The following is a 26,539-nucleotide window of genomic DNA, read 5'->3' on the forward strand; positions in this document are numbered from 1 at the left end:
CCCGCCACCCCTGCCCCCTGCCCTCCGCACTCCTGAGCCTGCCACCCCCGCCCTCTGCCCCCCCCCATCCTCCCATGGGGGGCATGAGCTCAGACAGCGCTGTGCCCATAGATATACCCCTGGAACAGCTGCCAATAGTGGGGGCAGGCCCTGCATTCCCCTTAACTGCCCCCCAGGCACTGGATCCCCCTTAGTTCTAGCCCCCACCCCACCCCAGGGTGTTAAAGCCTGCAGGTGCGTGGTGAGCCCCTGTGTACAGCAGGCCAAAGCTGCTCCCCCCGGCCCCCCACCCCAGCCATTCCTGTCTGACGCCCGGCTGGCTGGCACGGGCAGGCGCATTGCAATGGAAATCACCCTGGAGGCTTTCCTGGCGGTGCCCCTGGGCGTGGCTGGGGGCCTCTTCCTGCGCCCCAGACTGACCGTCGCCCTCCGGCCCCCAGGTGAAGCTGACGTGCGGCAAAGAGACCGTGGTCACGTCCACCACTGAGCCGAGCCGCTGCGAGTACCTGATGGAGCTGGTGACGCCGGCCGCTTGCCAGGAGCCCCGCGACCCTGGTGCCGCCGACCACGACGAGCTGTGAGGGGCCAGGAGAGCCAGGTATGTGCCCCCCACCATGGTGCTGGGGGGATCAATCCATCAATTCTGGTTCGGGGGGAGCAGGGATGGAGCCTGGAACAGGGATGGGACTGGCCCTGTGTCCTTAGCCCAGGCTGGGCATGCCTCAGTTTCCCCTTGCCTCCAGGGTGGGGATGGGCTTGGCATGCCTCAGTTTCCCCATCTCTCAGTGATCCTTACTGCTCTTCAGGGGGCCCGAGGGGGCCTGGTGGCATTAGCTGGGCTGTCACCTGCCCGTTGCCCCCCATCTCACAGGGCAGCTTCTCTCTCTCTCTCTCTCTCTCTCACAGAGTCTCTCTCCTGCGGCCCCACCTCCCAACCAGGCCATTCCAGGGGGTGGCTGAGTGACTTTCCTCTCCCAGCCCCGATCCGGACCTCACCACTGCCCATGGCTGTGCCCGCCCCCCACTGGGATCTCCCAGCTGCCCAGAAAGACGCCCATGGCCCGCCAGCTGCCTTTTCCACACCAGAATGTGAGTCGTGCCTGACGCCCGCCAGGCAGCTGCCAGGCTGCCTCCACTGGATTCCCCGTCAGCCTGGCACAAGTCCCTGGCAGTGCCACCGACGTCCTGGGTGATCTTCCGTGAGCAGCTCTGCTCGGGGCACTGCCCGTGTACCCAGTGACTCGGGGGTCCGGTCACCGGCAGAGGGTCCCAAGGCCAAGAACTTCCATGCCATGAGGGCGCCCCCCCTTTCACCCCAGGAGCTGCCCCCCGCCCCCAGCCCCTGCGTCGACTGAGCCAGGCAGGGAGGCCGGGGGCGGGGAGGCACTCAGGGGTCGCGACCCCCAGCCAGCGTTGGGGGAGCGAGCGGAGAGAACACACGTCAAGGATTTCCATCCCAATAAAGGACGTTTCTCCCCAGCTCCGCGTCTGTCCTGAACCCATCACCAGCGGGGCTGGGCGAGCCAGGGGCTGCGGGGCAGGAGTGAGGGGCACCGGCAGGGCGGGGGGAGCCCAGGGCTGGACTAGCAGAGGCTGCAGGGGAGTGAGGGGCACCAGCAGAGCTGGACGGGGGGAGCCCAGGGCAGGGCTAGGAGGGGCTGCAGGTCGGGAGTGAGGGGCACCGGCAGGGCGGGGGGAGCCCAGGGCTGGGCTAGCAGGGGCTGCGGGTCGGGAGTGAGGGGCATCAGCAGAGCTGGACGGGGGGAGCCCAGGGCTGGGCTAGCAGGCGCTGCGGGTCAGGAGTGAGGGGCACCGGCAGGGCATGGGGGGCCCAGGGCTGGGCTAGCAGGGGCTGCGGGTCGGGAGTGAGGGGCACCAGCTGAGCTGTGCCGGGGGGTTGGGGGGCCCATGGCTGGGTTAGCAGGGGCTGCGGGTCGGGAGTGAGGGGCACCAGCAGAGCTGGACGGGGGGAGCCCAGGGCTGGGCTAGCAGGGGCTGCGGGTTGGGGGCATGAGGGGCACCGGCAGGGCTGGGGGGAGCCCAGGCTGGGCTAGCAGGGGCTGTGGGTCAGGGGTGAGGGGCACCGGCAGGGCTGGGGGGAGCCCAGGGCTGGGCTAGCAGGGGCTGTGGGTCGGGAGTGAGGGGCACTGGCAGAGCTGGGGGGTGGGGAGCCCAGGGCTGGGCTAGCAGGGGCTGTGGGTCGGGAGTGAGGGGCACCGGCAGGGCGGGGGGGCCCAGGGCTGGGCTAGCAGGGGCTGCAGGTCGGGAGTGAGAGGCACCTGCAGGGTTGGGGGGGCCCAGGGCTGGGCTAGCAGGGGCTGTGGGTCAGGAGTGAGGGGCACCGGCAGGGCCGGGGAGGGAGCGACCCTCCCCACCGTGCCCACCCCATGGGCCCCTCCCGCTGCAGCCGGCTCTGGGCCGGCAGGGCGCTAAGGGGGGGGCCTTTGGTGCCTTTCCTCTGCTTCCTCCTGTTGCTGCCCCCACTCCATTTCCATAACAAAGGGGTCTCCCTGCCCCCGCTCCCAGCTGGGCCCCCAGCTGCCTGCTGCGGAGGGTGGGGGAAGCCCCCAGCACAGACAGTGCCTGGGGGGCGGGGGGGAGGCAGCAAGGGGGCGGCTGCACTAAGCTGGTGTCTTGCGGGGGAGGGGAGGCCTCGCTGGCCTTTTGTGCCCCAGCTGCTCAGCCCCAGCTCCCCTCCCGCCCCCCACTGGATGTGGCTGGGGGAGGAGGGGGCACAGGCGGGGGAGGGGGAGGCCACGGGTAGTGCCCAGCCAAGCTGCCCAGTCTGTGTCGTACCCCTGGTGCCTGGCAAGGTGGGGCAGAGCCAGGGGGTGGGGGCGCCTGCCAGGGGGTGGGGGGGCCCAGTTTGTGCCCTCCCCAACATTTCCCCCGCCCCAGCCATGGCTCCCTGCCTTGCGGGGCCGGATCAGAACCAGCTCTGGCCGGCAGCGGGGCCAGTGCCTCCCTGCAGGAGCCTGGTGCCCACCCCAGAGCACAGAGATGCCCGCTGGGGCCAGCGGGGCACTGGGATGGGGGGTGGAGATCCAAGTTCAGGGCTGGGCACTGGCACTGTCTCAGTGCGTGATCTTGGTCCAGGTGCTTGGGCGGTTTGCAGTGAAACCAGCGGGTGCCGGGTGCCTACGTACTGTCAAGGAGCCGCGCCTTTGTTTTGCTCTGTGCCTCAGTTTCCCCCTCTGTGTCTCGCTCAGAAAGCCCCAGCTGCCAGCTCGGCCAGCCTAGCCCAGGGAACGCTCCCATTGGAGAGGAAGGCTCCGTTCCCAAACAGTTGGTGACGGTCGGTCGGGGGTTTAACGGACAGGGGCGAGAGTGCGGATTTGGGCCTCTGGAGTCCTGGCTTCTAGCCCCGCCCTTGTCTGACCTGGCGTGAGTTATGGCCCTGCCCTCTGCCTCAGTTTCCCCACCTGTTTGGACTGTGCTGCGAGCTTGGCCAATGACCAGCTCTCTGGGGATGATTTAGCGACGTGGCTTAACGCCCCCAGATCACCTCCCACTCCTGCGCCTCTCGCCAGCGGCTCGGGCCTGCCGTGCTCAGAACGCGTCCCGTCCCCCCGTCCCTTGGAAGTGACGTCTGAGGAGCGTGACCCCAAGAGGTTCACAACAGGGAACAAAAAGCCCTCCGTGTGCCCACACGGGAACACACATGTGAACACGTGTGTGAACACTCATGCTTGTTAAAAATCCCATGAGTTCTGAGCCACTCTCAGGATTTGAAGGCCTCAGGGGCGACAGTTTGCAGTTGGGAAAGCTGCGGCCTGGGGAGGGTTGAATGCCAGGCCCCCACGCACCCATGCCCACCCCATGCACCTACCTACGCCCCCCTGCACGCACATCCAGCCCCGCACACGCCTGGGTGTCCTCGCCCCCCCCACCCCCAACGCAGCAGAGAGAGACGCTTAAGATTCTGAACTTTTTAATTTTCTGGCATGAAAAGTACAAATAATTCGACAAGTCCATGTAAAAGTTCCTTACAGTCGCTGTGCCGGAAATCCCAGTAATAAATTAACGAAATGCAAAGTGTCATTGAAATCAGCTGTTGCTTTGTGTTCTGTTTCACCACAGGTTTTTGTTCGGTTTTTTTTTTTTTCCCCTCTAAGCCCCCTTCCTCTCGGCCCCTCGCTCGCCCTGCGTGGCGTGATTTCGGTTTTGGCTTCTAAACCCTTCCAAATAAATGAGCCGTATGAAACGACAGAGCCGGGGGGGGATACGCAGTCTCCAGCAACCCACTTTGCCCCACCACTAAATCCACAACAAGGTAGGTGGAGGGGGGGCTGAGAGAGGTTAGGAGCATGGCCCCCAGGTTATGAAACCCACCGACCCATTTCTCGGAGGTAAATTGTCCCAGCAACTGGAAAAGGAAGTCGGAGTCGTCTCCTCGGCGGCTGGCTCGGCCGTTCGCTGCAGTAACCCGACGGTGCTTATTGCTACTAGAAAAAACAGCGGGCACGACGGATTGAGCTGATCAGCTGTGGAGAGAGCTTTGTCCTTTCCACGGCTAAGAGCTCGTCTGCAACCGCGGGCGGCACATGGGATACCAAGGACAGTTGGGGGGGGGGCTTGGTTATCCAGCCCAATCCAGCCGACGTTCTCGCCTGCAACGCCCAGCGGTGCCAAGTCAGCTCTTCTCCACCGGCCCTGATTCAGCAACGTTCTTTACGCGGCCCGGCTGTGGAGTGGCTGGTGCATAGGGTGAGGGACTGGGAGTCACCTCTCTCTGCTGTGTGTCCTGGGGCAAGTCACTGCCCAGGGCCGTGCCTCTGTTTCCCCTCCCAGCCTTTGTGTATTTAGCTCTTCAGGACAGGGACCTTCCCTCACTCTGTGCCTGGGCCCCACAACGGGGCCCTGATTTCAGTCGGGGTCAGTGCAGCGCCCGGCACAACGGGGCCCTGATCTCGTTCGGGGTCTGTGCAGCGCCTGGCACAACGGTGCCCTGATCTCAGTCGAGGTCTGTGCAGCGCCCGGCGCGACGGGGCCCTGATCTCGTTCGGGGTCTGTGCAGCGCCCGGCGCGACGGGGCCCTGATCTCGTTCGGGGTCTGTGCAGCACCCGGCGCGACGGGGCCCTGATTTCAGTCAGGGTCTGTGCAGCGCCTGGCACAACGGGGCCCTGATCTCGTTCGGGGTCTGTGCAGCGCCCGGCGCAACGGGGCCCTGATCTCGTTCGGGGTCTGTGCAGCGCCTGGCGCAACGGGGCCCTGATCTCAGTCCGGGTCTGTGCAGCGCCCGGCGCAACGGGGCCCTGATCTCAGTCCGGGTCTGTGCAGCGCCCGGCATGGTAACCCCCCCCCAATCTTAGCTCTGTAATCCTGCTCACATGCTTAAATCCGTTGCTGAATCAGGTCCAGAGAGAAATGCAATTTGCCCCTTTACGTGCACAATATCGGCTTCACGGGAGGCTCTTTTTAAAAGAAAAAAAAAACTGAAAGAAAAGGAAATCCACCACCAACCTGAAATCGATCCTTGGTTTTACCGGGGGGTGGGGAGGGGGTGGCTGAGTGCTGAGGGCTGTGTTCTGTAGGGGACAAGGGGCTAATCCATACACCCAAGAGAAAGAAATAGATCAAACGACAGGCTAGAAATTCGAGTCCCTTAACCTGCTCCTAGAATGAAGAGCAGCACCAGGCTTGCAATTTCCCCCTACACGACGAAAGTAATCGATGTAACATTGATGCCCACAGACACGCTTTGATCGATCACTGAGCTGTACGCTGACCCTTAACTTGAGTCCGTGCACTTCGCCTCGATCGGAGCATCGCTCCTTAAATGGTTTCATTATGACGATTTGAGTTTTCTGTTCCCTTTTCCCTTAATAAATAAATTAGGTAAAACCACGTCTCAGCAAATTAAAAAACCAGTTCCTCTGTAACTTGCAGATCTGATGAGATAACATAAATATACACAAATGTACTCGTACAAGGCAGTAAGAATAAATAGTTAAGTTAACAATAAGTTAAAACTACAAGAAGCTAAAATCCGCAAAAAGGTACAAGTTAATGGTGCCAGTTAATTTTTTTTTGTCGTTTTTCTACGTTTTTTCGCAAACAGAAGCTCTCACAGATTCTTACGAACACAGAACACGTTTATCTTCAGAACTCAAGAGATCCTAAACTAACTTCTAAATCATTTAAACAATTAAAACTCAACTAATGCTAAAAGGTTTTCGTTAGCGTTACGTTCTCTTTTTTTACGTCGTTGTTCTTTTTTTCCCGTTTGTTTTCTAAAGTGAAAGAGTTGGTCTCGTTTTTGTCCAACCAAAACTTGAAAATCAAATTTAAAAAAAAACAACCAAAAACAAAACCTAAACCAAAAAGTAGCGGCTGTGTGTTGTTTGGGATGTGAGTTGTGATGTGAATCGCCGTGACCGGCCTCGGCTACAGCAAGAGCAATTGAGTTTTCCCCCTTTTTAAGATTTGGGATTTAGTTTAAATCAACATAATTTCTGCTCACTCTTGGAAGGGCGGAAGAGAAAAGAAAATCAGGCAGGTGAGTTAGTAACACCCCTCTGGGGATAGTTCCCTTCCATTACCAGGGTCGCTCTACACTGCGACAAACGAAAGAAGCCTCCGGAGCAAGAAGAGTGATTGTTTAAAAAGTCTGTCAGGACTCCTGACAGGTTTATTCTCTATAGATTTTGGCTTAAACATGAGACACTGGAAGATATTTTCTCAGGAACGGCTGGACTTCAAGGAGTTGAAAGTGGTTTTTTTCAGCAGAAATCCAGGAAACTGCCCCCTTTAAACTCCTTGAAATGAAACATCCTTAAAAGAAATTAACCGAGGGTAGAGCTCTGCTACAAGCCATCAGCACTGGGGGGAATTGGCTCCCGTCGCAGGCAGTGGTTATATTACAACTGGTGGGAGAAAAGGGGGTTTCTTTTCCCCCCTATTGGAAAATGTAGATTTTTAGTTGGAAAACCAAAAAACTGGAGTATTTGGCAGCAGAAGACTGAAAAATGGTGGCTGAAAATGACCAAAAACCGACATTTCTATTGGCCAAATTTTGTGAAAACTGACAATAAAATGGACAAACACTGAAAAATGGCCAAAAACTTTCCCAAAATAAGGGGGAAATGGCTGAAAATTGATGAACATTTGACTAAAACCCCATGAAAATGGAAAAAAAATGGTCAAAAAAAATCTCAAAACTGGTGGGATTGGGTGGTTAACAACTGGTAAATTTTTAACGAAAAATTTAAAAAAAACTGGCTGAAAATTGCTGAAGATTGGGGGGGGAAATGATGAAAATGAGAAAAAAAATGACCCAAATTTTCCAAAATATTATAGCCCAAATCTCTCTAACGCTGGTAAATTTTGGACCAAATATTGCCCCAAACTGGAAAAAATCTGGCCCAAAACCTAGAAAATTTCCTGCAGAAAACTGAATCATCTACCAAATTCTGCCAGTGACTAGAAATTTGTTAGCCAAATATTGGCCATAAAAACCAAGCCATTTTTAGCTGAATCTCTTAAAACTCCAGCTTTTGGCCCAACATTTTCAGTTTTCCAATGCAAGAGCTGGGCATTTGGGGGGAAAAAATCTGATTTTCAAAAATCTGCTGTTCCCAGTAATTTTTTTGACTAAAATGTTTCATGCGGCATTTGGGAAAGCTCCAGAGACCTTCCTGAGAGCAGAGGAGAGCCGACACTGGCCAGTTTTAAGTTCTACTCCCAGCTGTAAGGCTGGGAATTGGGGTAATTGACCAGGGTGGCTACAGGTGGCCAGACAATGACGTTGTAAACAAAAAATCCCCCATGATTATCCATCCTATGGCTTGAAATAGACTAGCACCTCCCCATCAAGGGGAGGGTTGGTGCAAAGATGTGGGTCTCCTGGGTGGATCAGATTCGTAGCATGGCTGTGGGTGTGGTGGTGGGGGTACACAGGGCTCGGCTTCTCTTGATGAGGCACCGCTGGGGCCACCATTTCAGAGGAGGAGACATGAGTCATGAAGGAGGCGGCTATGGGTATTGTGTTTCCATGCGCGCTCACAGCCAGGGCAGCATGGTAGGCCATGCTATGGGCACGTGCTGTCCTCATGGTATTAGAGAGACAGGGTGGGTGAGGTCCTGTCTTTTAGCCAGAGCCTGGGATGTCAGGCTAGGGGCACTGGAGTAGAACCTGCAGCTTGCCACCATGATGGCTTTGGCATTTCTCCATTGGAAAAATTGGGACAGGTTCAGTGAAGGGATCTGAGAGCAGTTTTGGGCTCTGGACGGTTGCCTTTAGGCTAGGACATAGGAAGCTCAAATCAATTTTCCTGATGGACGAGAAGCTTAGGCAGCGGTTTGACCACCGCCGGTCAGTCCCCGACGCTGGCAAACAAGGGCTAATGGCACAGGGCAAAGGGAGATCCAGCTTCCAAGCCAGACAACTACAGAGTGGAAATAGCAGTGCTGAGTTTGCCCAGCAAGAGGGGTGAACCCCTCGAGCAGCCTCCCGCGGAGCAAGACAGGCTGTGCAGCGGCTTGGAGATTTCACATCCAGATGGGGGCGTTGTCTTTCTAAATGTGCCGCTCTAGCTCAACCACAAGATACGGGATGGATTGGCGAACCGCCAGGGGGAGTTCTCTGGCCTGGTCTATACAGCCGGTGGGACTAGAGCAGGGGGGTCTCAAACTTCATTGCACCACAACCCTCTTCTGACAATAAAAGCTACCCCCCCGAGGAGGGGGGAACCGAAGCCTGAGCCTGCCCGAGCCCCATGGACCCAGGTGGGGGTGGGAAGGGATAGCAGGACAAAGCTGAAGTCCCAGGTGGGGAGCCTGTAACCTGAGTCCCAACACGCAGGGCTGAAACCCTCAGGCTCAGCCTTGGGTGGTGGCACTCGGACTTTGGCCCTGGGCCCCACCAAGTCTAAGCCAGCCCTGGGGACCCCATTAAAATGGGGTGGCGACCCACTTTGGGGTCCCGACCCACAGTTTGAGAACCGCTGGACTAGATGATCCAACGGGCTCTGAAACTTTATGAATCTCTCAAGGCCTGTGAACTGATGAGCACATGAGATGCCCCGAAACTGATCCTCCTCTCGACCCAGTCAAATGCTTTTCTGAGCCAATGAGTGACTCACTCCTGTATTTCTGGTCAGGGCTGGGGTTTGTTTTCACCACCATCCCCTGGGATCCTCAGAAATGCTTTTGTGCCACTTCCATCAACCGGTTTCTCATTTGTGTCATGCCTTGTGCAACAAGATTGAGCCAAGCCTGGAGCTCCCAGGCACGACTATGACACGGACAATAAATCAGTAAGAAACGTTCACGCGCTGCCAAAATTTTTCACCCCAAAACCAAGGGGAAGAAGGAAACTCACAGCTCTTTTTCAAAACTATGGAATTGGGTGTAAATGGAAGTAATGGCAAGATGAAGCATGTTTCCCTGGATAAAATCAGTTGTGTTTCTGGTTAGTTTGGGGGGTTTTTTAAATCCTCTTTTAATTTTCTTTCCTTGCTTTTCTCTGCTAGGTTTTATTTTTCTTGTTTTGGGTTTTGTTTTTTTTTTGGGGTTTTTTGGGGTTTTTTTTTGTTTTTTGTGGGTTTTTTTGTCATAAAATGTTAAATAAAAAAATATCCTCGGTAACAATCGTGAGTGCTCACACCCCCCACCCCCACTTCGGAAAAGAAACCCAAAGAAAGAAAACCACCATTTCCATTTCTCGGCCCTGCGCTGGGCAATCACAGAACCTCATTGTTCAAAACAAAAAAGATTTGTGTGTGTGTGTGCGTGTGTGTCTGTGTGCGAAGTTCAAGAATCCCAGTAAAAATTCCCAGCGAGGTTGGTTTTTTTTCCCCTTTTTTATAAAAATAGATTTTTTCCCATTTTTTGTTGGTTTTTATTATTTCCATTTTCAGCCTTTTCTATTATTATTATTTATTTTATTTCATTTGTTCATTCACGAGCTGCGAGAGGAAGCCTCCCCCCCTCTTTCCCTCTCACTCCCACCCCTTTTTGGCAACAAAAAAACAACCCTTCTCTAGGAAATAAATTAACGGGGCTGGGAGGGGAGGTTGGGGGGGGTAACTTTCTCTTGATTTTCAAATGGGTTCAATCCATTTATTTAAACATCCCTTTGTGCCTCGCCCCCTCCCTTCCCCGTTTTGCTTGGGGCGGTTTTGGAACGAAAGCAGGCACAAGCTGAAGACTGCATGGTGGGGTGGGGCTGCAGCAGGGAAAGGGTTAATGCTGGATGGGGATCGGGGCTCTTTAGGGGGGTGCAGGGAGCAAGGAGGGATCCAATTTCTAAACCAATTCTGCAGCCCACATTTCAATGAGCCGCAGGCCGCTACGGCTCAGCGCCACCAAGGGTGTCAAAGGGGGTTAGGCACCTAAAGGCAGGTGCCTAACCACAGAGCCCCAAAGGCACTGACGCTACGGACCTAACTCCCACTGACATCAAACCCCCGCCAGGCGCCGCTCTGCAGCGAGTCGCAGCCCCTGAGCCTCAGCCCCGGGAGCGCGGTTCTGATGGGTCAACCCGAGGATCTGCTACAACAGCCCCGTCGCTCCCCCTGGACTGCGCGAATTTCCAGCAGCCGACGCATGCGTGAGCCACCCATGGGTGGGCTTCTCCCCACGGCCCCCGGAAATGCCAGCCCCCAGGGAACGAGCATGCAGTGCAGTGAACGACACCGGTAGCAAAAGGAGGATACACGGATGCCGTCAAAGCCAAGCAGGTTTGGGGGGGGCCCATGGGGGGGTATCAGCTGTGGGCTCTGAACCCAGGTCCTTGCAATGTAACCATGGGCTGCTACCCCCCCAGCTCTGTTAGCCAAGTCAGCGTGGGCTCCTCCATCTGTGTGTGATCCAGCCACCACTAGAGGGAGACAGAGCCCCACACTGAGTAGGCGTGGCCTACTCACCAAGTGGGTGTGGCATTCACAGAATGGGCGTGGCTTCACACCAAGTGGGTGGGGCCTGTACTAGCACCCTGTTTTTGCTGCTTGGCACCCACTGGATCCTTTGGCCGAGCTGGCCCTTTGCCAGGGCCGCGCTGTCGGCAAAGCCGGTGGCTGTCGAGTCGGGGCTGGAGGAGACGCATGCCTGGATTTTAAAGACACAGTCACACCCCCCCCCACACACACACACACCAGCCTTGCCAGGCTCGGGGCTATAGTCTCAAGCCCCGGCTGGAGTCACGCGAGCCAAGTGACCAGCGCCGATCCCCCGAGTCCACCCCTGAGCCCGCCCCAGCCGGGTGAAAGCAGCAGTCGGCTTTGCAATGGCTGACGGCACCACGGTGACAACATGCCCCATGGCCCCTCCCCGACAGCCAGGCTGGGACCACCTGTTCTGATGGTGGGGGGGGGTCAGATCTTGGGGCGCGTCCAGCCAGTGCCATCTCATCCTTCTGCCCTCCCCCTCCAAGTGCTCCTGGATGGATCCTGGTTAGTTTCAAAGCCCCAGTCCCCCTTCGCCTCTGGGGCAGCCCCACAGCCGGGAGGCTTGGGGCCCCAGTTGGCTCAGGGGGTGGGGGCTCAGGGGAGCATTTTCCCCCCAGCAACTCAACAGCAGCAGCCCATCCCCTCCCCATCCCAGCACTAATTGGGAATAGCAGCCCCTACCCCCGATAACGTCTCACCCATCTGCCCCCGCAGCCCAGAGGCACTCACTGATCACAGCTGGGGGCCCTGCCAGGAATCCCCTCCCCACAAAATTGGTTTGGGGGGAATCCCAGGGGGAGAGATGGGAGGACAATGTTGGGAGGGGACCCTCAGGACAAGTGTGGGGCAGTTGGTGTGGGGGAACCTCAGGATGGCTGTCAGGGGGCCCAGGATGTGGAGGGAGAGCCACAGGCACCCCAAAATGGAGGGGACATTGGAATTCAGTGCATAACGGGGGGTCCCCTCTCATGCCCCCGCTGGGGTCCTCGCGACGCCGTGGGGCACAGTTGTGGGGGAGGAGCACGGGGGAGGGTCAGGCTTACGTTTGCCTCGCCTGTGGGAGGGGGTGGGACCCCGGCACCCCCCTCGCTGTCTCATCACTGCTCCCACGGCGGCTTCTTGCTCCTCACCAAGGCTGCGAGGCGTTCGCTTCCTTCCGCTCCCCCACGGGGGGCATCGCGCGCCAGCTGGAGGTGGCTCGCCATGGGGCTGGGAGGGGGACGGTGCCCATCACGGGGTGGGGGGGATGGTGCCTGCCATGGGGCGGGAGGCTCGGGGGGGGCGTGTCTCTCTTTCCATCAGGTCGGGGTGTCGGGGGGGGCTGCCCAGTCTCTGCCACGGCTCCTCTCTCCTGCCCTCGGTTCGGGCCAGGCTCAGGCCTTGTGCTGCTTGCTGGTTTTGAAGGAGACTTGCAGGATGCGGTCGCCCAGCCGGTACCCGTTGAGGCTGGCAATGGCCATGGCTGCCTCCTCGTAGTTGGTCATGGTGACGAAGCCGAAGCCCTTGCACTTGTTGGTGGCGAAGTCACGGATCACCTTGACGTTGGTGACGGCGCCGAAGGGCCCGAAGAGCTGCCACAGGACGCTCTCGTCCGCCTCCGGCGACAGGTTGTAGACGAAGATGCACCAGCCGCCGCTGGAGGCGCCTGTCAGGTTAACGCCCGCCAGGCTGGTCATGCTGTCAATGGTGATGGGCGAGAACCTGGAGATTAAGGACAGAGGACTACCTTGGGTGTAACGCGGGCGTCGGCGCGGCGGGAGCACAGCGCCCACCCGCCCTGGGCACGGTGAGCGGGGAATCGCCCTGGGCACGGGGAGTGGGGACCAACCCACCCGCCCTGGGCACGGGGAGCAGGGACCCACCTACCCACCCTGGGGCCGGGGAGCGGGGAATCATCCTGGGCACTGGGAGCGGGGAATCGTCCTGGGCATGGGAAATGGGGACCCACCCACCTGCCCTGGGCATGGGGAGCGGGGAATCGTCCTGGGCATGGGGAGTGGGGACCAACCCACCCGCCCTGGGCACAGGGAGCGGGGAATCGCCCTGGGCTCGGGGAGTGGGGACCAATCCACCCGCCCTGGGCACGGGGAGCGGGGACCAACCCACCCGCCCTGGGCACGGGGAGCGGGGAATCACGCGGGCACGGAGAGGGGGGATTCACCTGGGCATGGGGAATGGGGACCCACCCACCTGCCCTGGGCACGGGGAGCGGGGAATCATCCTGGGCACGGGGAGTGGGGACCAACCCACCTGCCCTGGGCACGAGGAGCGGGGAATCGCCCTGGGCATGGGGAGTGGGGACCAACCCAACCGCCCTGGGCATGGGGAGCAGGGACCCACCTACCCGCCCTGGGCATGGGGAGTGGGGTATCACCTGGGCATGGGGAATGGGGACCCACCCACCTGCTCTGGGCACGGGGAGTGGGGAATCATCCTGGGCATGGGGAGCGGGGAATCACCTGGGCACGGGGAGCGGGGACCCACCCACCTGCCCTGGGCATGGGGAGTGGGGACCAACCCACCCGCCCTGGGCACGGGGAGTGGAGAATCATCCTTGGCACAGGGAGTGGGGACCAACCCACCCGCCCTGGGCACAGGGAGCGGGGAATCATCCTGGGCACGGGGAGCAGGAACCAACCCACCACCTGTCCTGGGCACGGGGAGCAGGGAATCACCCTCGGCACATGGAGCGGGGACCAACCCACACACCCTGGGCATGGGGAGGGGGGAATCTCCTGGGCATGCGGAACGGGGACCCACCCACCTGCCCTGGGCATGAGGAATGGGGAATCACCTGGGCACGGGGAGTGGGGACCAACCCACTCACCCTGGGCACGGGGAGCGGGGACCCACCTACCCGCCCTGGGCACGGGAAGCAGGGACCTACCCACCTGCCTGGGCATGGGGAGCAGGGACCTACCCACCCGCCTGGGCACAGGGAACAGGGACCAACCCACCTGCCCTGGGCACGGGGAGCAGGGACCAACCCACCCACCTGGGCATGGAGAACAGGGAGCAACCCACTCACCCTGGGCACGGGGAGCAGGGACCCACCTACCCGCCCTGGGCACGGGGAGCAGGGTCCTACCCACCTGCCTGGGCACGGGGAGCAGGGACCCACCTACCCGCCCTGGGCACGGGGAGCAGGGTCCTACCCACCTGCCTGGGCACGGGGAGCAGGGACCCACCTACCCGCCCTGGGCACGGGGAGCAGGGACCTACCCACCTGCCTGGGGCACGGGGAGCGGGGACCAACCCACTTGCCTGGGCATGGGGAGCAGGGACCCACCTACCCACCCTGGGCACGGGGAGCAGGGACCTACCCACCCGTCTGGGGCACAGGGAGCAGGGAATGATCCTGGGCATGGGGAGCAGGGTCCCTCCTGGGCCACCAGCCCAGGCCTGGGTGCGGGAGGCCCTACACTCTAGCCAGCCACCAAGCTCAGCTCTGGGGGGCAGGGGTTGGAGGGAGGCTGCTCCCCAGGACAACAGAGCCTGGGGTCTGGATTCGAACCCGCTCTCACCTGCAGTGCCCTCCGCCCCTCCCCCACAGCAATTCCATTCAGGGGGGCGTGGCCAGAGCAGGATTTGAGCCTCTCCCACCCCCTCATGCCCCCCGGGGCATGGGCAGCTCTGGCCTGTGCTGCCCTTACCCTGAACCACGTTCATCTCCCCCTTCTGCCCCAGACTCCCTGGGTGACCCTCTCTGGGCCTCAGTTTCCCCATGTGAGCAATGGGTATAATGATCCTTCCTGGCTCTATTTCGATTGTAAAGTCTTCGAGCCAGAGACTGTCTGTCCCTGGGTCTGCAGCGACCGGCACAACATGGGCCCGGATCTTGTTTGGGGTCTGCGGGGGGCTGGATCTCGGTCGGGGTCTCTCAGCCCAATAACAAAAGCAAGTGTGTTTGCTGCTGGGGGACCTGCGCACGCCCCCACCCCCCTGCCTGCTAGGCTCTGAAGAGCATCAAACCACAACCCAAGGGAGGGAATAATCAAGTGACGCGTCTCATGTGCCCCCCTGCCTGACTCCCAAGGCCCTGACAGCCCCCGGGGAGGGCAGGGGGGGCTGGGCATTCTGCACTGGCCAATGTTCCCATGCTGGGGGGGGGCAGGGGTTGGGATTATGATTTCAAAGAAGATGCCGCAGAATCAACCCCAAAAGAAGGTTTTTCCTTTCCACACATCAGGCCCAAAATGGAAGCAGGAAACTGGCATCCCGCTGGCCAGGACCCTCCCCCATGCCCCCCCCCAGTCACGCAGGGAAGGGCCCCAGGGGAGATGGGGGCAGGTGGGGGGCGACTCTGGTGTCAGGCTGAGCTTGGCAGGGGGCCTTGGGGAGGGGATGAGAAGTGGGGGGGGGCTAGTTAATTCTCAGTGCTGGCGGCTGGGGCTGGGGGGCAGTGGCAGGCTGGGAAGGGGGGGCTCGTTACCTCTTAACGCCGTAGGCCATGTTTAGCAAATTGTCCAGCCTGTGGGAGGAAGACGGAGAGGAGAGGAGAGGAGAGGCCCCAGTTAGTAGCTGACCCGTTACAGTGGGGAGGGGGGCCCTGCGAGGTCACCTGGCTCGGTTATGGGGCAGGAAAGGACAGGGGGTGCCGCGTGTAGACATGAGGGGTGCGACACCAGCTGCATTGCACATGTGAGTGCACCCAGCTGCGTGATGGCTGCACGGCACGTGTTTGCACGGCGGCCGCATCACTCATTTCAGTGCACCTGGGTGTACAGTGCACCTGGGCGTGGCAGCTGCTTTGCAGGTCAGAGTGCACATGCATGCACGAGGGCTGTGTGGCATGGGTAAATGCACACGCATGCACGAGGGCTGTGTGGCATGGGTAAATGCACACACACACACGAGGGCTGTGTGTGTCACGGGTAAATGCAAACACATGCACGAGGGCTGTGTGGCACGGGTAAATGCACACACATGCACGAGGGCTGTGTGGCACGGGTAAATGCAAACGCATGCACGAGGCCTGTGTGGCACGGGTAAATATACACACATGCACAGTGGCTCTGTTGCATGTGTTACACATGTGCCTGGAAGCATGTTGCATGAATGTTCCATGCAGCACATGCTGCATCCATGAGGGCGTGTGTGCTTCATGTATATGCATGTTACCTGGCCATGTGTGTATTTGTGGCAGTTCGCACTTGCAGGCTCAGGAGCTATGTTGAAGGCATTGACTCACACAGCACGCTACATGTGGCTGCTCAGAAGAGACACATCCAGCATGCATGTCATGTGTGCAACACGTGGCATTGCAGTGTGTGGAATAGCCCACGTGTCCCGCTGCATGCCTGATGCAGGCATGATGTACATGGACATTGCTGGATGCACACGCATGTTGTGTGTAATTTTTTTCTCACACTCAGGCCACCAACCCCCGTGGACACAAACGCGTCCGACTGGCTCGGCCACGTGTGGCGCACACAGGACAGGGACACAGGTCATGCATGTGCGGAGGCTCTGCCCACAGGGCTGTGTACACGCCGCAGTCCTGGCTTGCGGGGCGGGGGGGTCAGGTTCTATTATACCATTGGGGGGTAATTTTAAAGCTGGAGGGTTAACTAGACAAGGAGAATGGGCTTGGTGCCAGAACGGGCCCTGGCTGGAGAAAACGGGGCGCTGAGGGGGATGGGCCCCTGCCTGGGGGTACAGGACTGGCTGTTTGAGGGGGGAGTCACATCCTGATGTGGGGGGGGGGGGCTCAGACCCAGAGCCCCTCATTCACAGGCCGCAGTAATGATGTGTGAACACATAAAAAGGGGGTGGGGGAATCTAGTGAGAGTGGGGGGGATTATGGCTGCCATGGCAACCCACCCACCAGTCCACCCCTGACCACCCCCCATGCACCCAGTAGGTCCCTCTCCCCCCACTCCCTCTTGTGGATGAAAAAGTTGAGGTCCCTGAATCGCCAGCATCCCAAGAATGGTCCCGTCTCACCCACCCCCAGCTGCCCATCGAGCCATGATGCCCAGTAATGAGATGCAGCCACCTCTGGGGTGGGGCAGGGGATTGGTTCCACTGGGATCCCTCGATTCCCTGCCCAGGGTGCCCTGCCCAAGATGCCACCGGATACCTGCCTTCCAGAGGGGCAGATACGACCAACAGCATCCCAGCTGCCCCCTTCCTTCCTGCCCCACAGAGCCAGACCCCCCCCCCCCCGCCAGCGTGAACGGCCATCGCTCCTTTGACACCTGGGGATCCAGCCCCACGTCTGGGATGCAGCCACCTCTGGGGTGGGGGCTGGTTGTCCAGCCAATGCCGCACAATGGACAGAGCCAGGTCATGAGGGAGGAGCCCGGCCCTGGCAGGAGTTCAGGGCAGGACAGGATTTCGGCCAGGACGCCTGGGCTCACGCCCTGACCCAAGCTACTAAGAACTGAGGTTTATTTCTCCTCTGCAAGGTGGTGCCTCCCCCCGCTCAGCACCTAGCATCCCCCCCAGCCTCCAATTCAACCCCTTGGGCCGGGTGGGGGGGTGTCTCCCATCCAAGTCCTAGCCATGGCCTAGCCCTGCTTAGCGCTGTGGGGACCGGGCCCCAGGGGTCCCGGACAGTTCACACCTCTGCAATGCAGCAGCCCCAGGTGAGCCCCCCCAGCCCCAGCAGAGACAGAGGGGAGGGGGTGCCCAGGGGGGAGGTACCCAGGGGCCATTTCAGAGACCCCGAGTTCATCACTGGGCAAGCAGGGCTCACGGTGCTGTAACAGGAGATGGGTGGGGCTATTGGCAAAGGGGTGGGGCAGGAACAAAGGAGGTGGGGCTACTAGTGTAAGGGGTGGGGCCAATGGTAAAAAGGGACAAAAGAGGAAATGTTGATACAACAAGGGGAGGAGTCAGGAGCAAAGGGGGAGGAGTTACTAGTGAAATGGGAGGAGCTAACAAGAGGGGCTGGGAAATGTGCTAATGGTAAAGGACGAGGGGCAAAAAGGGGAGGTGCCAGGAAAAGGAGGCGGGGCTACTGGCTAAGGGGGAGGTGCTAACAGTAGAAGGGCGGGGCCACAGCCAAAAGAGGAGGCACCATGGCAAATAGGGAAACTCTAATAGAAAAATGGGAGGGGCCATGAAAAGGGGCGGGACTACTGGTTAAAGTGGAGGTGCTAACAGTAGAAGGGCGGGGCCATGGCCAAAAGGGGCGGGGCTCCCAGGCAGAGGGGCGGGGTGGGGCGGGGGCCCGGCGGCGTCTCACCTGAAGCGCTGGGTCTGGTGGTGCAGCGGCCCCGTGTAGCGCCGCGCCGTGGTCTGGTACAGGTGGCTCAGCAGCGCCTGGCCCGTCTTCTGGCTGGGGTTGTTGGCGAACTTGACGGTGATAGGCTCGCTGGCGCCCAGCGGCTTCTGCCCATTCAGCCCCTTGATGGCCTCCTCCGCCTCTATCCTCTTGTCGAAGCGGATGAAGCCCACCCCTCGGGAGACGCCTGGGGGGAGCACAGCCAGGTCAGGGGGGCTGGGCTGGCCTCAGCGTGGCGCCGAGGAGCACCGTGGGGCAGGGGGCTGTGGGGTCAATAGCAGGCCCTGTGGGGCAGGGGCCAGAGTGGGGCTTGGTAGGGGCACCATGAATCATGGGGAGTCATTAGGGGGTGCAATGGGGCAGGGGGCCAGGGTAGGGCATGGCAGGGGGTGCCATGGGAGTCATTAGGGGGTGCCATGGGGCAAGGGGCCAGGGGATTCATTAGGGGGTGCCATGGGGCAGGGGGCCAGAGTGGGGTTTGGCAGGGGGTGCCATGGGCAGAGAGCAGAGCAGGGGGGTCAATAGGGGGTGCTGTGGGGTAGGGAGTCAGTGAGGGGTGCCATGGGGCAGGGAATGGGGCAGGGGTTAGTAGGGGGCATTGTGCTGCAGGGAGCAGGGGAGTCAGTTGGAGGTGCCGTGGGGCAGGAGGTCGGTGGGGGGGCTCCAAGGGGCAGGGAGTCAGCACCACAGGGTAGGGGGCTCTGAGGACTCATGGCTGCTTTTCACAGCAGCCTGGAACCATCAAGATGAGGATCGTGCCCCCCCCCATTTGGGCCAAATCAGAGCCCTGGGCCCCTGCAGCACTGACCCCCCCCACCCCAGTCCATCAGTCTCCAGGCCCCACGGTCCCTCAGGCCCGGATGGGTCTGATCCAGGGGGCCTGGGAGGGGCCGGAGCTGGATGCTGCTGAAGTCACTGGGCCCCATTGATACAGCGCCCTGGAGAGAACCCCGGAGTCCAGGCTCCCAGCCCCCCCTCCCCGGAGCAGGGGGCTCCCGGCCCCTACCGGTGACCTGGTCCACCAGGATGCGGGAGGTGATGATGCGGCCGTACTGCGAGAAGAGCTGCTCCATCTCCTTCTGGCTCATGCTCTTGGGCAGGCCGCTCACGTACAGGTTGGCATCGCGGATGGAGGCCGAGCTGGGCCGGGCGTAGGAGACCTTGGGGGGGCGGGAAGGGGTCAGACGGGGGCTGCGGGGAGACAGGTGGGGCCAACCCCTTCCCTGCCACCGCCTCACCCTTTGCCCCTCCCCTCCCAGGAGTCCTGGCTCCCAGCCCCCCTGCTCTAACCACTAGGCCCCGCTCCAAGCTCTGAGCTGGGGTCAGGGGCAGGATCTGTGGTGCTTCCTCCCCCTGCCCCACTCCATGGGTCTGTCTGTCGCTGGGGGGGGTTACCCGGCTACCCCTAACCCCTCCCTGTCCTTGAATCCAACCGGCTCCATCCCCCCCATCCCCTTCTCCTCCCTCACCTCAACCCAGCCCCCACCCGCCACCTCCTCCCCAGGCCTGGCCACCCGCTCACCTTGATGGTTTTCATCTGCAGTTTCAGTCCGTTCAGGGTGTTAATCGCTTTGTCCGCGTCATTCGGGTCCACGTAATTCACGAAACCATAACCTAAACTCTGCCCTGGGGGCGGGGAGAGACGTGAGTGGGGGGCACTCAGCCCCCTCCCCTCACCCGACAGCCCTGCCGGTGCCCCTCACTCCCGACCCGCAGCCCCTGCTAGCCCGACCCTGCCCCCCTCAGCTCTGCTGGTGCCCCTCACTCCCGACCCCCAGCCCCTGCTAGCCCAGCCCTGGTCCCCCAGCTCTGTGAGTGCCCCTCACTCCCGACCCGCAGCCCCTGCTAACCCAGTCCTGCCCCCCCCAAGCTCTGCGAGTGCCCCTCACTCCTGACCCACAGCCCCTGTACCTGTGATCTTGTCCCGGACCAGCTTGCAGGACTCAATCTCCCCAATGCTGCCGAAGAGGCTCTTGAATTCTTCCTGCGTCATGTTCTGGGGCAGGTAGTTGACGATGAGGTTGGTTTTGCTGTCGTCGGCCGCTCCGTTGGCGCTCAGGGGCGGCCCGTTGGGGAGGCCACTGTTACTGGTGGGGCCGTTGGACACCTGGGTCTCCATGGTGCTGATTATCTGCTGGAGACAAGAGGGGGCAGGGGGTGATCGCTCTGCAGAAGAGGGCGCTGTGTGGGGCAGGGGGTGATCGCTTTGCAGGTGGGGGTTCTGGGTGGGGCAGGGGGTGATCGCTCTGCAGGCCGGGGGCGCTGGGTGGGGCAGGGGGTGATCGTTCTGCAGGCCGGGGGTGCTGGATGGGGCAGGGGCTGATTGCTCTGCAGGCCGGGGGCGCTGTGTGGGGCAGGGGGTGATCGCTCTGCAGGCCGGGGATGCTGTGTGGGACAGGGGGGTAGGAGGCACTGGATAGGGAAAGGGGACTCTATGAGTGGGGGCTGTGTGGGGCAGGGGGCGCTGGGTGGGGCAAGGGGGTGAGCGCTCTGCAGGCCGGGGATGCTGTGTGGGGCAGGGGGGTAGGAGGCACTGGATGGGGAAAGGGGGCTCTATGAGGGGGGGCATGGGGGGAAGGGGCACTGCATGGGGGAGGGGAGAAGGAGCACTATGTGGGGCAGGGAGAGGGGCTGGTGGGTGGGCTTAGGAGGCACCGGGGGGGAATGCGTGGATACTGCTTGGGGGAGGGGTGCTGTGTAGGACAGGGGGTGATGGATGGGGTTAGGGGGCACTGTGGGGGGAAAAGAGGTGGGTACTGCTTGGGGAAGGGGTGCTGTGTGGGGCAGGGGGTGATGGATGGGGTTAGGGGGCTCCACGTGGGGTAGGGATGCTGTGTGGGGAGAGGGGACTGATCCAAGGGGGCACTCCATGGGCTTGGGGGGACTCTCCAAGGGGGTATCTGGCAGGACGCCCTGGCGTTCGCTGCCACCCCGATGGGTCGTCGAGCGTCGTGGCGCCGGGGTCGGTTCAGCCCCGGGGGGTGCCATGGACAGACAGACGGACAGACGCCCTCCCACCCGCGCTCAGGGAAAAGCCAAGGGACCAGGGGAACCCGTCCAGGCTGCCAAATCCGGAGCCCCTGAAACCCGGGGATGGCGGGACCAAGCGCTGGAGGGAACAGACGGCCAGGCTGGGGGGCCCAGACAGACACACAGACAGGCCGAGGGGGACAGGCGGCCAGCCCAGGGGGAGGGGGGAACAGACAGTCAGGCTGGGGGGCCCAGACAGACACACAGACAGGCCGAGGGGGACAGGCGGCCAGCCCAGGGGGAGGGGGGAACAGACAGTCAGGCTGGGGGGCCCAGACAGACACACAGACAGGCCAAGGGGGACAGGCGGTCGGCCTAGGGGGAGGGGGGAACAGACGGCCTGGCTGGGGGGAAGGGACAGATAGGCTGGGAGAAGAGATGGCCGGGCCAGGGAGGGGGGACAGACAAACAGGCCGGGAAGGGGGGACAGATGGCTGGGCCGAGGGGGCAGACAGACGGTCAGGGGACAGACAGACGGGCCGGGAAGGGGGAACATACAGGCGGTGGGTGGACAGACAGGCCAAAGAGAGACAGGCGGCTGGGCCGAGGCAGGGGACAGACAGACGGATGAGGGGACAGACAGGTGAGTGAGGGGACAAACAGACAGGCGGGGAAACAGACAGACGGGCGGGAGGACAGACAGACGGGCAAGGGAAGAGACAGGCGGGGGGACAGACAGATAGACGGGTGAGGGGACAGACAGACAGGCGGGGGGACAGACAGACAGGTGAGCGGACAAACAGACGGCTGGGGGGCTAGACAGACAGGTGAGGGGGACAGACAGACGGGAGGGGAGGGACAGACAGATGGGCTGAGCACAGACAGTCCCAGCTGCTCTAACATTCTGGGGACCCAAGCCCCCAAATGTCTCCCACCTCCCTTGCCCAGGGCGAGAGCCACCCCGCTACCCCCATGCGCTCCCTGCAACTGAGCCCCTTCCCATCCTTCTCTCCATGGAGCAATGGGGATCCTGCTCCGACCCCCAGCCTGGTCTAGTTATTTCTGCCCCCTCCAATGCATGACCCCCAAATCAGCCGCTCCCCCCCTTCCCAACACCCCCATTCCAGTCCTGGTCTCTTAACCCTGCCTCAGCTGCCCACATACGCACCTGAGGATCCTCCAGGCCTGGCTGCCCCAGGAAGCCCCATCAGACCCTCCCCTTGAGACACTGATCCACCTTCCAACGCATTTGCCCATCCGGCTCCTCCAGGGGCCCCAGATCTGCCTCCCCTTGGTGGCCAGAAACCTCCCCATGTCCAGCCTCGGTCTGTCCCCGTTTGCTCGTGCCCCCCTCCCTGGCTTCCCCCCAGGGTGTAGACGGAGCGCTCAGCTCCCCGGCAGCCTGCGGCCGGTCAGGCGGAGCAAGCGCAGCGCTGTCAGCGCCACCCTGGCTGCAGGGAAGGTGCCTTGCGTTGACAGCCAGCAGCTGTAGCCTGACCTCCAGGCTGTTCGGTCCTCCGGACGCCCCGTGCAGAGCCCCAGGATCTCACTAAACCAGCCTCGGGCAGAGGCCGGGGGAGCCAGGTGCCCTCGACGCCCCGGTGATGGCAGGGAATTGATTCACTGAGACATGCCCAGATACTCCCAGTCCCATGCTGCAAAGGAAACCCCCAATCCCTGTCAATCTGACCTGAGGAAATTCCTCCCTGCCCCTAATCAGATGGTCAGTCTAAGCCTAGGCAAGCTCCACCAACCAGAGGATGCTTCTCTGGCCAAGCTCTGATGCTCCAGAGGAAGGTGGGGGGGGGCAGAGGGGGGAGGCAGGATCCATCTGCCCGGTTGTGCACTGTGGGGGAAGGGACATCCCTTCCTGACCCCTGCAGGCAACCGGCTGCAGCCCTGAAGCATGAGGTTGGATTCCAGCCTTAAAGCATGTGGAGGGCAATGCAGAGATTTCTCTTCTCCTCGTGGTCTGTGACGGAAGGGGACAAACAGTGGGGCTGACAGATTCCAAGCCAGAGGGGACCCCCATGACCAGCTGCCCCCACCCCCAGGCTGTAGAATCGCTCCCAGAAGTGGGAGATCATCTTTCAAAACCCTCCAAGCGATGATGAGTCCAGCCCCTCCTGGGAAGCACTTCACCGTGTCATCACCTGCCTGTGTCTTATTCCAGGGTCGGATTTATCTACCTTCAACTCCCAGCCAGCCCTTGTCAGCCAGACTGAAAAGCCCTCGCGGCATCGCCAACGACCCTTTAGTCGTCCATGGGCCTGCTCCACGTCTGTTGCCTGCCCCTACGGCTGTTCTGCCACCCACATGACATGTGGCTTTGTGAGTCCAGGAAACACAGGGCAGATCCCAGGAGGCGATTCCCATACCAGGGGCATTGCCGCCCCTCTGGTGAGACCGGGCCGGGGGGGGAATGGCCCTGCCTGCAACTTGTCCGAAAGTCCTCAAAGACATGAGGGGTCGTGGCCCTTCTGATCAGTCAACGTTAATGTCAGTGAAAAGCCCCCAGCGATGCAGAACCAGAGAAATGGTCTGAGGTGAACCGGATGAAGTTCAATAAAGACTGGGAAGAGACTGTCTAGGAAGGAGTATGGCAGAAAGATTTAGGGGTCATAGTGGACCACAAGCTAAATATGAGTCAACAACGTGATACTGTTGCAAAAAAAGCAAACGTGATTCTGGGATGCATTAACAGGTGTGTTGTAAACAAGACACGAGAAGTCATTCTTCCGCTCTACTCTGCGCTGGTTAGGCCTCAGCTGGAGTATTCTGTCCAGTTTTGGGTGCCACATTTCAGGAAGGATGTGGACAAATTTGGAGAGAGTCCAGAGAAGAGCAACAAGAATGATTAAAGGTCTTGAGAACATGACCTATGAAGGAAGGCTGAAAGAATTGGGTTTATTTAGTTTGGAAAAGAGAAGACTGAGAGGGGACATGATAGCAGTTTTCAGGTATCTAAAAGGGTGTCATCAGGAGGAGGGAGAAAACTTGTTCACCTTAGCCTCTAATGATAGAACAAGAAGCAATGGGCTTAAACTGCAGCAAGGGAGATTTAGGTTGGACATTAGGAAAAAGTTCCTAACTGTCAGGGTAGTTAAACACTGGAATAAATTGCCTAGGGAGGTTGTGGAATCTCCATCTCTGGAGATATTTAAGAGTAGGTTAGATAAATGTCTATCAGGGATGGTCTAGACAGTATTTGGTCCTGCCATGAGGGCAGGGGACTGGACTCGATGACCTCTCGAGGTCCCTTCCAGTCCTAGAGTCTATGAATCTATGAATCTATGAAACCTCCGAGACATCCCCCTTTCTCAGCGGCAAGGCAGGGGGGCAGCAGAATCGGGGTGTGTGATTCAGGGAGCCCGTTGCCTCAAACCCATCCCTCGTTTCCTGCATGCAGCCCAGAGGTGCGATTCCGGCAGCAGGAGGCACCCGGTGGCCGTGTGCCCCTGGGTGCCGAGTGCCCCCACCGGAGAGCTGCCCTCATTGAGCCAACAGCGAGGACAAGCCCAGCGCACGGATCCAAGACTGGGCCCCAAAATTCAGTAGCCAGATCAGCACTACAAACCAATCCCAGCTCCTTCCGCCGCCCCGGGGATGCCTGCAGTGGCCGGTCAGTTTCAGCCGTGACTGCATCAGTGTCTCCCCCTTGGTTCTGTCAGTTCCCCAGCGGCTCCGTCAGGGACCCATGGGCCCGAACCGACCTGTGCAGCAGCCGCACGTCTGAGGGAGGAGGGGGTGGAAACTGGCGCAGCAAAGTGCACATCAGGCTGGAACGGAGGGACCCCAAACTCCTACAAACTCTGCCAGCCAACGGTTGCAGCTTAGACTCGGGCTGAGAGCCCTTGGCCAAAAAATGGCACCGTTTAACCCAAGAGCGTTAAGCTACACAAGGTCTTTTCCTTCCAACACACGAGAGTCCCTCCCCACGCGACATCCCCAGGAGCAGGGCCTTTCAGTTCACCCCCCACCTTAATCAGAAGTCACCCCCCGCCTTAATCCGGTGTAGACGAGGCTGGGTCTGCATCAGAGGCCTTTGCCAGCACAGAGGGCCTGGCAAAGTGCCCCTAGCAAGGACGCAGCCAGGGGGGCATCGCTCAACCCAGCACCCTCAGGGTTTTTGCCAGCTCATCTGGGTGGGTCGGGGACGAGCTTTTCCACACTCCCCACTGAGCAGCTCTCTCCCCTGCACAGCCGGCCCCGGGCGTGTCTGGGATGGCGAGAAAATCAGACACCCCCCCATGCCCCAAAGCCGCACGGTTCTACCCGGCGAATCCTGTGTCCACCCGGCCTCACACGCCACCCCCGCCCCACAGCTTAGGGCCCAAAGGGGCTGGGGAGTTTGGCCAAGTTCACGCCTCTCCCAGTAGCTGCAAAAAGCCTCACGAGGGACACTGGTGACCCCCCCAACCCGGCCCCAGGACTTTCTAATTGATCAGAAGAAGCAACCACAGCGCCCCCTAGCCCCAGGCAGGGGTGTTGGGGATATAACCTATTGAGAGGGGAGAGCGCCCCCTACTGACCCCAGCGCTCCCTGCAGCACAGCACCCCCTAGTGCCACACTGGGGCATTGGGGTCAGCACTGACTGTGGGGGAGGCGCCCCCATGGGCTACATCTGCTCCCAGCAGGATTTGGCCCATGGCAGACACCAAAGCCGGCAGAGCACCCCCACCCGCCAATGGCCTGCCCCCCAGGGACCCCTCCACCCCCACCCTGCTGACAACCTGCCCCCCAGGGACTCCTCTGCCCCCATCCCGCAAACAACCTGCCTCCCAGGGACCCCTCCGCCCCACCCTCCTCCGCTGAGTGGCTCCTGCAGCTGCTCTGGGGCGGCCGTTAACTCCTTGTGGGGTTATTGATCCGTCCATTGAACTCAACATTATCCCCGGCCCCAGGCCAGACACCGAATCCATCGGCAGTGAACTGCCAGCCAGACTGTACCCGGCAACGCTCCTCAGTCCCAACCCACAGCCCCCTCCTGACCCAGCCTAGGGATCCCCCGACGCTCCTCAGTCCCGCTCCGCAGCCCCCTCCTGTCCCGGCCCAGGGATCCCCCAATGCTCCTCAGTCCTGACCCGCAGCCCCCTCCTGACCCAGCCTAGGGATCCCCCGATGCTCCTCAGTCCTGACCCGCAGCCCCCTCCTGTCCCGCCCCAGGGATCCCCCAATGCTCCTCAGTCCCGTCCCGCAGCCCCCTCCTGTCCCGGCCCAGGGCTCCCCCAACACTCCTCAGTCCCGACCCGCAGCCCCCTTCTGTCCCAGGGCCCCCCCAATGCTTCTCAGTCCTGACCCGCAGCCCCCTCCTGTCCCGGCCCAGGGCTCCCCCAATGCTCCTCAGTCCCGCCCCACAGGCGGCCAGCCCAGGGGGAGGGGGGAACAGACAGTCAGGCTGGGGGGCCCAGACAGACACACAGACAGGCCGAGGGGGACAGGCGGCC

At 60.7% G+C, this 26,539-nt stretch overlaps 2 protein-coding genes across 4 annotated transcripts in view; one reads left to right on the forward strand and one right to left on the reverse strand.

Annotated features, from left to right (window-relative positions):
- Window positions 1-1,479, forward strand: part of PRKCSH (PRKCSH beta subunit of glucosidase II) — a 27,116-nt gene extending 25,637 nt beyond the window's left edge. Inside the window, 2 exon segments of the mRNA XM_075061207.1 lie at window positions 421-598; window positions 907-1,479. Of these exon segments, the coding sequence (XP_074917308.1) occupies window positions 421-581 (161 nt within the window). The 3' untranslated portion in view covers window positions 582-598; window positions 907-1,479.
- A 10,093-nt stretch (window positions 1,480-11,572) lies between these two features.
- Window positions 11,573-20,255, reverse strand: ELAVL3 (ELAV like RNA binding protein 3). 3 transcript variants are annotated; one of them, XM_032790162.2, is made up of 6 exons: window positions 20,033-20,255; window positions 19,644-19,747; window positions 19,128-19,281; window positions 18,083-18,308; window positions 15,323-15,361; window positions 11,573-12,591 (listed from the first exon to the last, which is right to left on the reverse strand). In XM_032790162.2, the coding sequence occupies exons 1-6, from the start codon at window positions 20,238-20,240 to the stop codon at window positions 12,264-12,266; spliced, it is 1,059 nt and encodes a 352-aa protein (XP_032646053.1). In that variant the 5' UTR covers window positions 20,241-20,255; the 3' UTR covers window positions 11,573-12,263. The 3 variants fall into 3 exon arrangements, with proteins under 3 accessions (XP_032646053.1, XP_032646044.1, XP_032646037.1); XM_032790153.2 differs by having other exon boundaries at window positions 11,573-12,612; XM_032790146.2 differs by lacking the exon at window positions 15,323-15,361 and having other exon boundaries at window positions 20,033-20,251.
- Between the last annotated feature and the right edge of the window lie 6,284 nt (window positions 20,256-26,539).

The sequence above is a fragment of the Chelonoidis abingdonii genome, chromosome 26 (assembly GCF_003597395.2).
Source record: "Chelonoidis abingdonii isolate Lonesome George chromosome 26, CheloAbing_2.0, whole genome shotgun sequence".
In the NCBI taxonomy this organism is placed as follows: Eukaryota; Metazoa; Chordata; order Testudines; family Testudinidae; genus Chelonoidis; species Chelonoidis abingdonii.

Excerpts from the sequence above, each read along its gene's own strand:
- ELAVL3 (XM_032790153.2), bottom strand. The coding sequence starts at position 20,240 with ATGGAGACCCAGGTGTCCAACGGCCCCACCAGTAACAGTGGCCTCCCC. Across the intron at positions 15,362-18,082 it reads CACCAGACCCAGCGCTTCAG|GCTGGACAATTTGCTAAACA; the intron begins GTGAGACGCCGC and ends TTCCTCCCACAG. Across the intron at positions 12,613-15,322 it reads ATGGCCTACGGCGTTAAGAG|TCCTCTGTCCTTAATCTCCA; the intron begins GTAACGAGCCCC and ends CACCCAAGGTAG.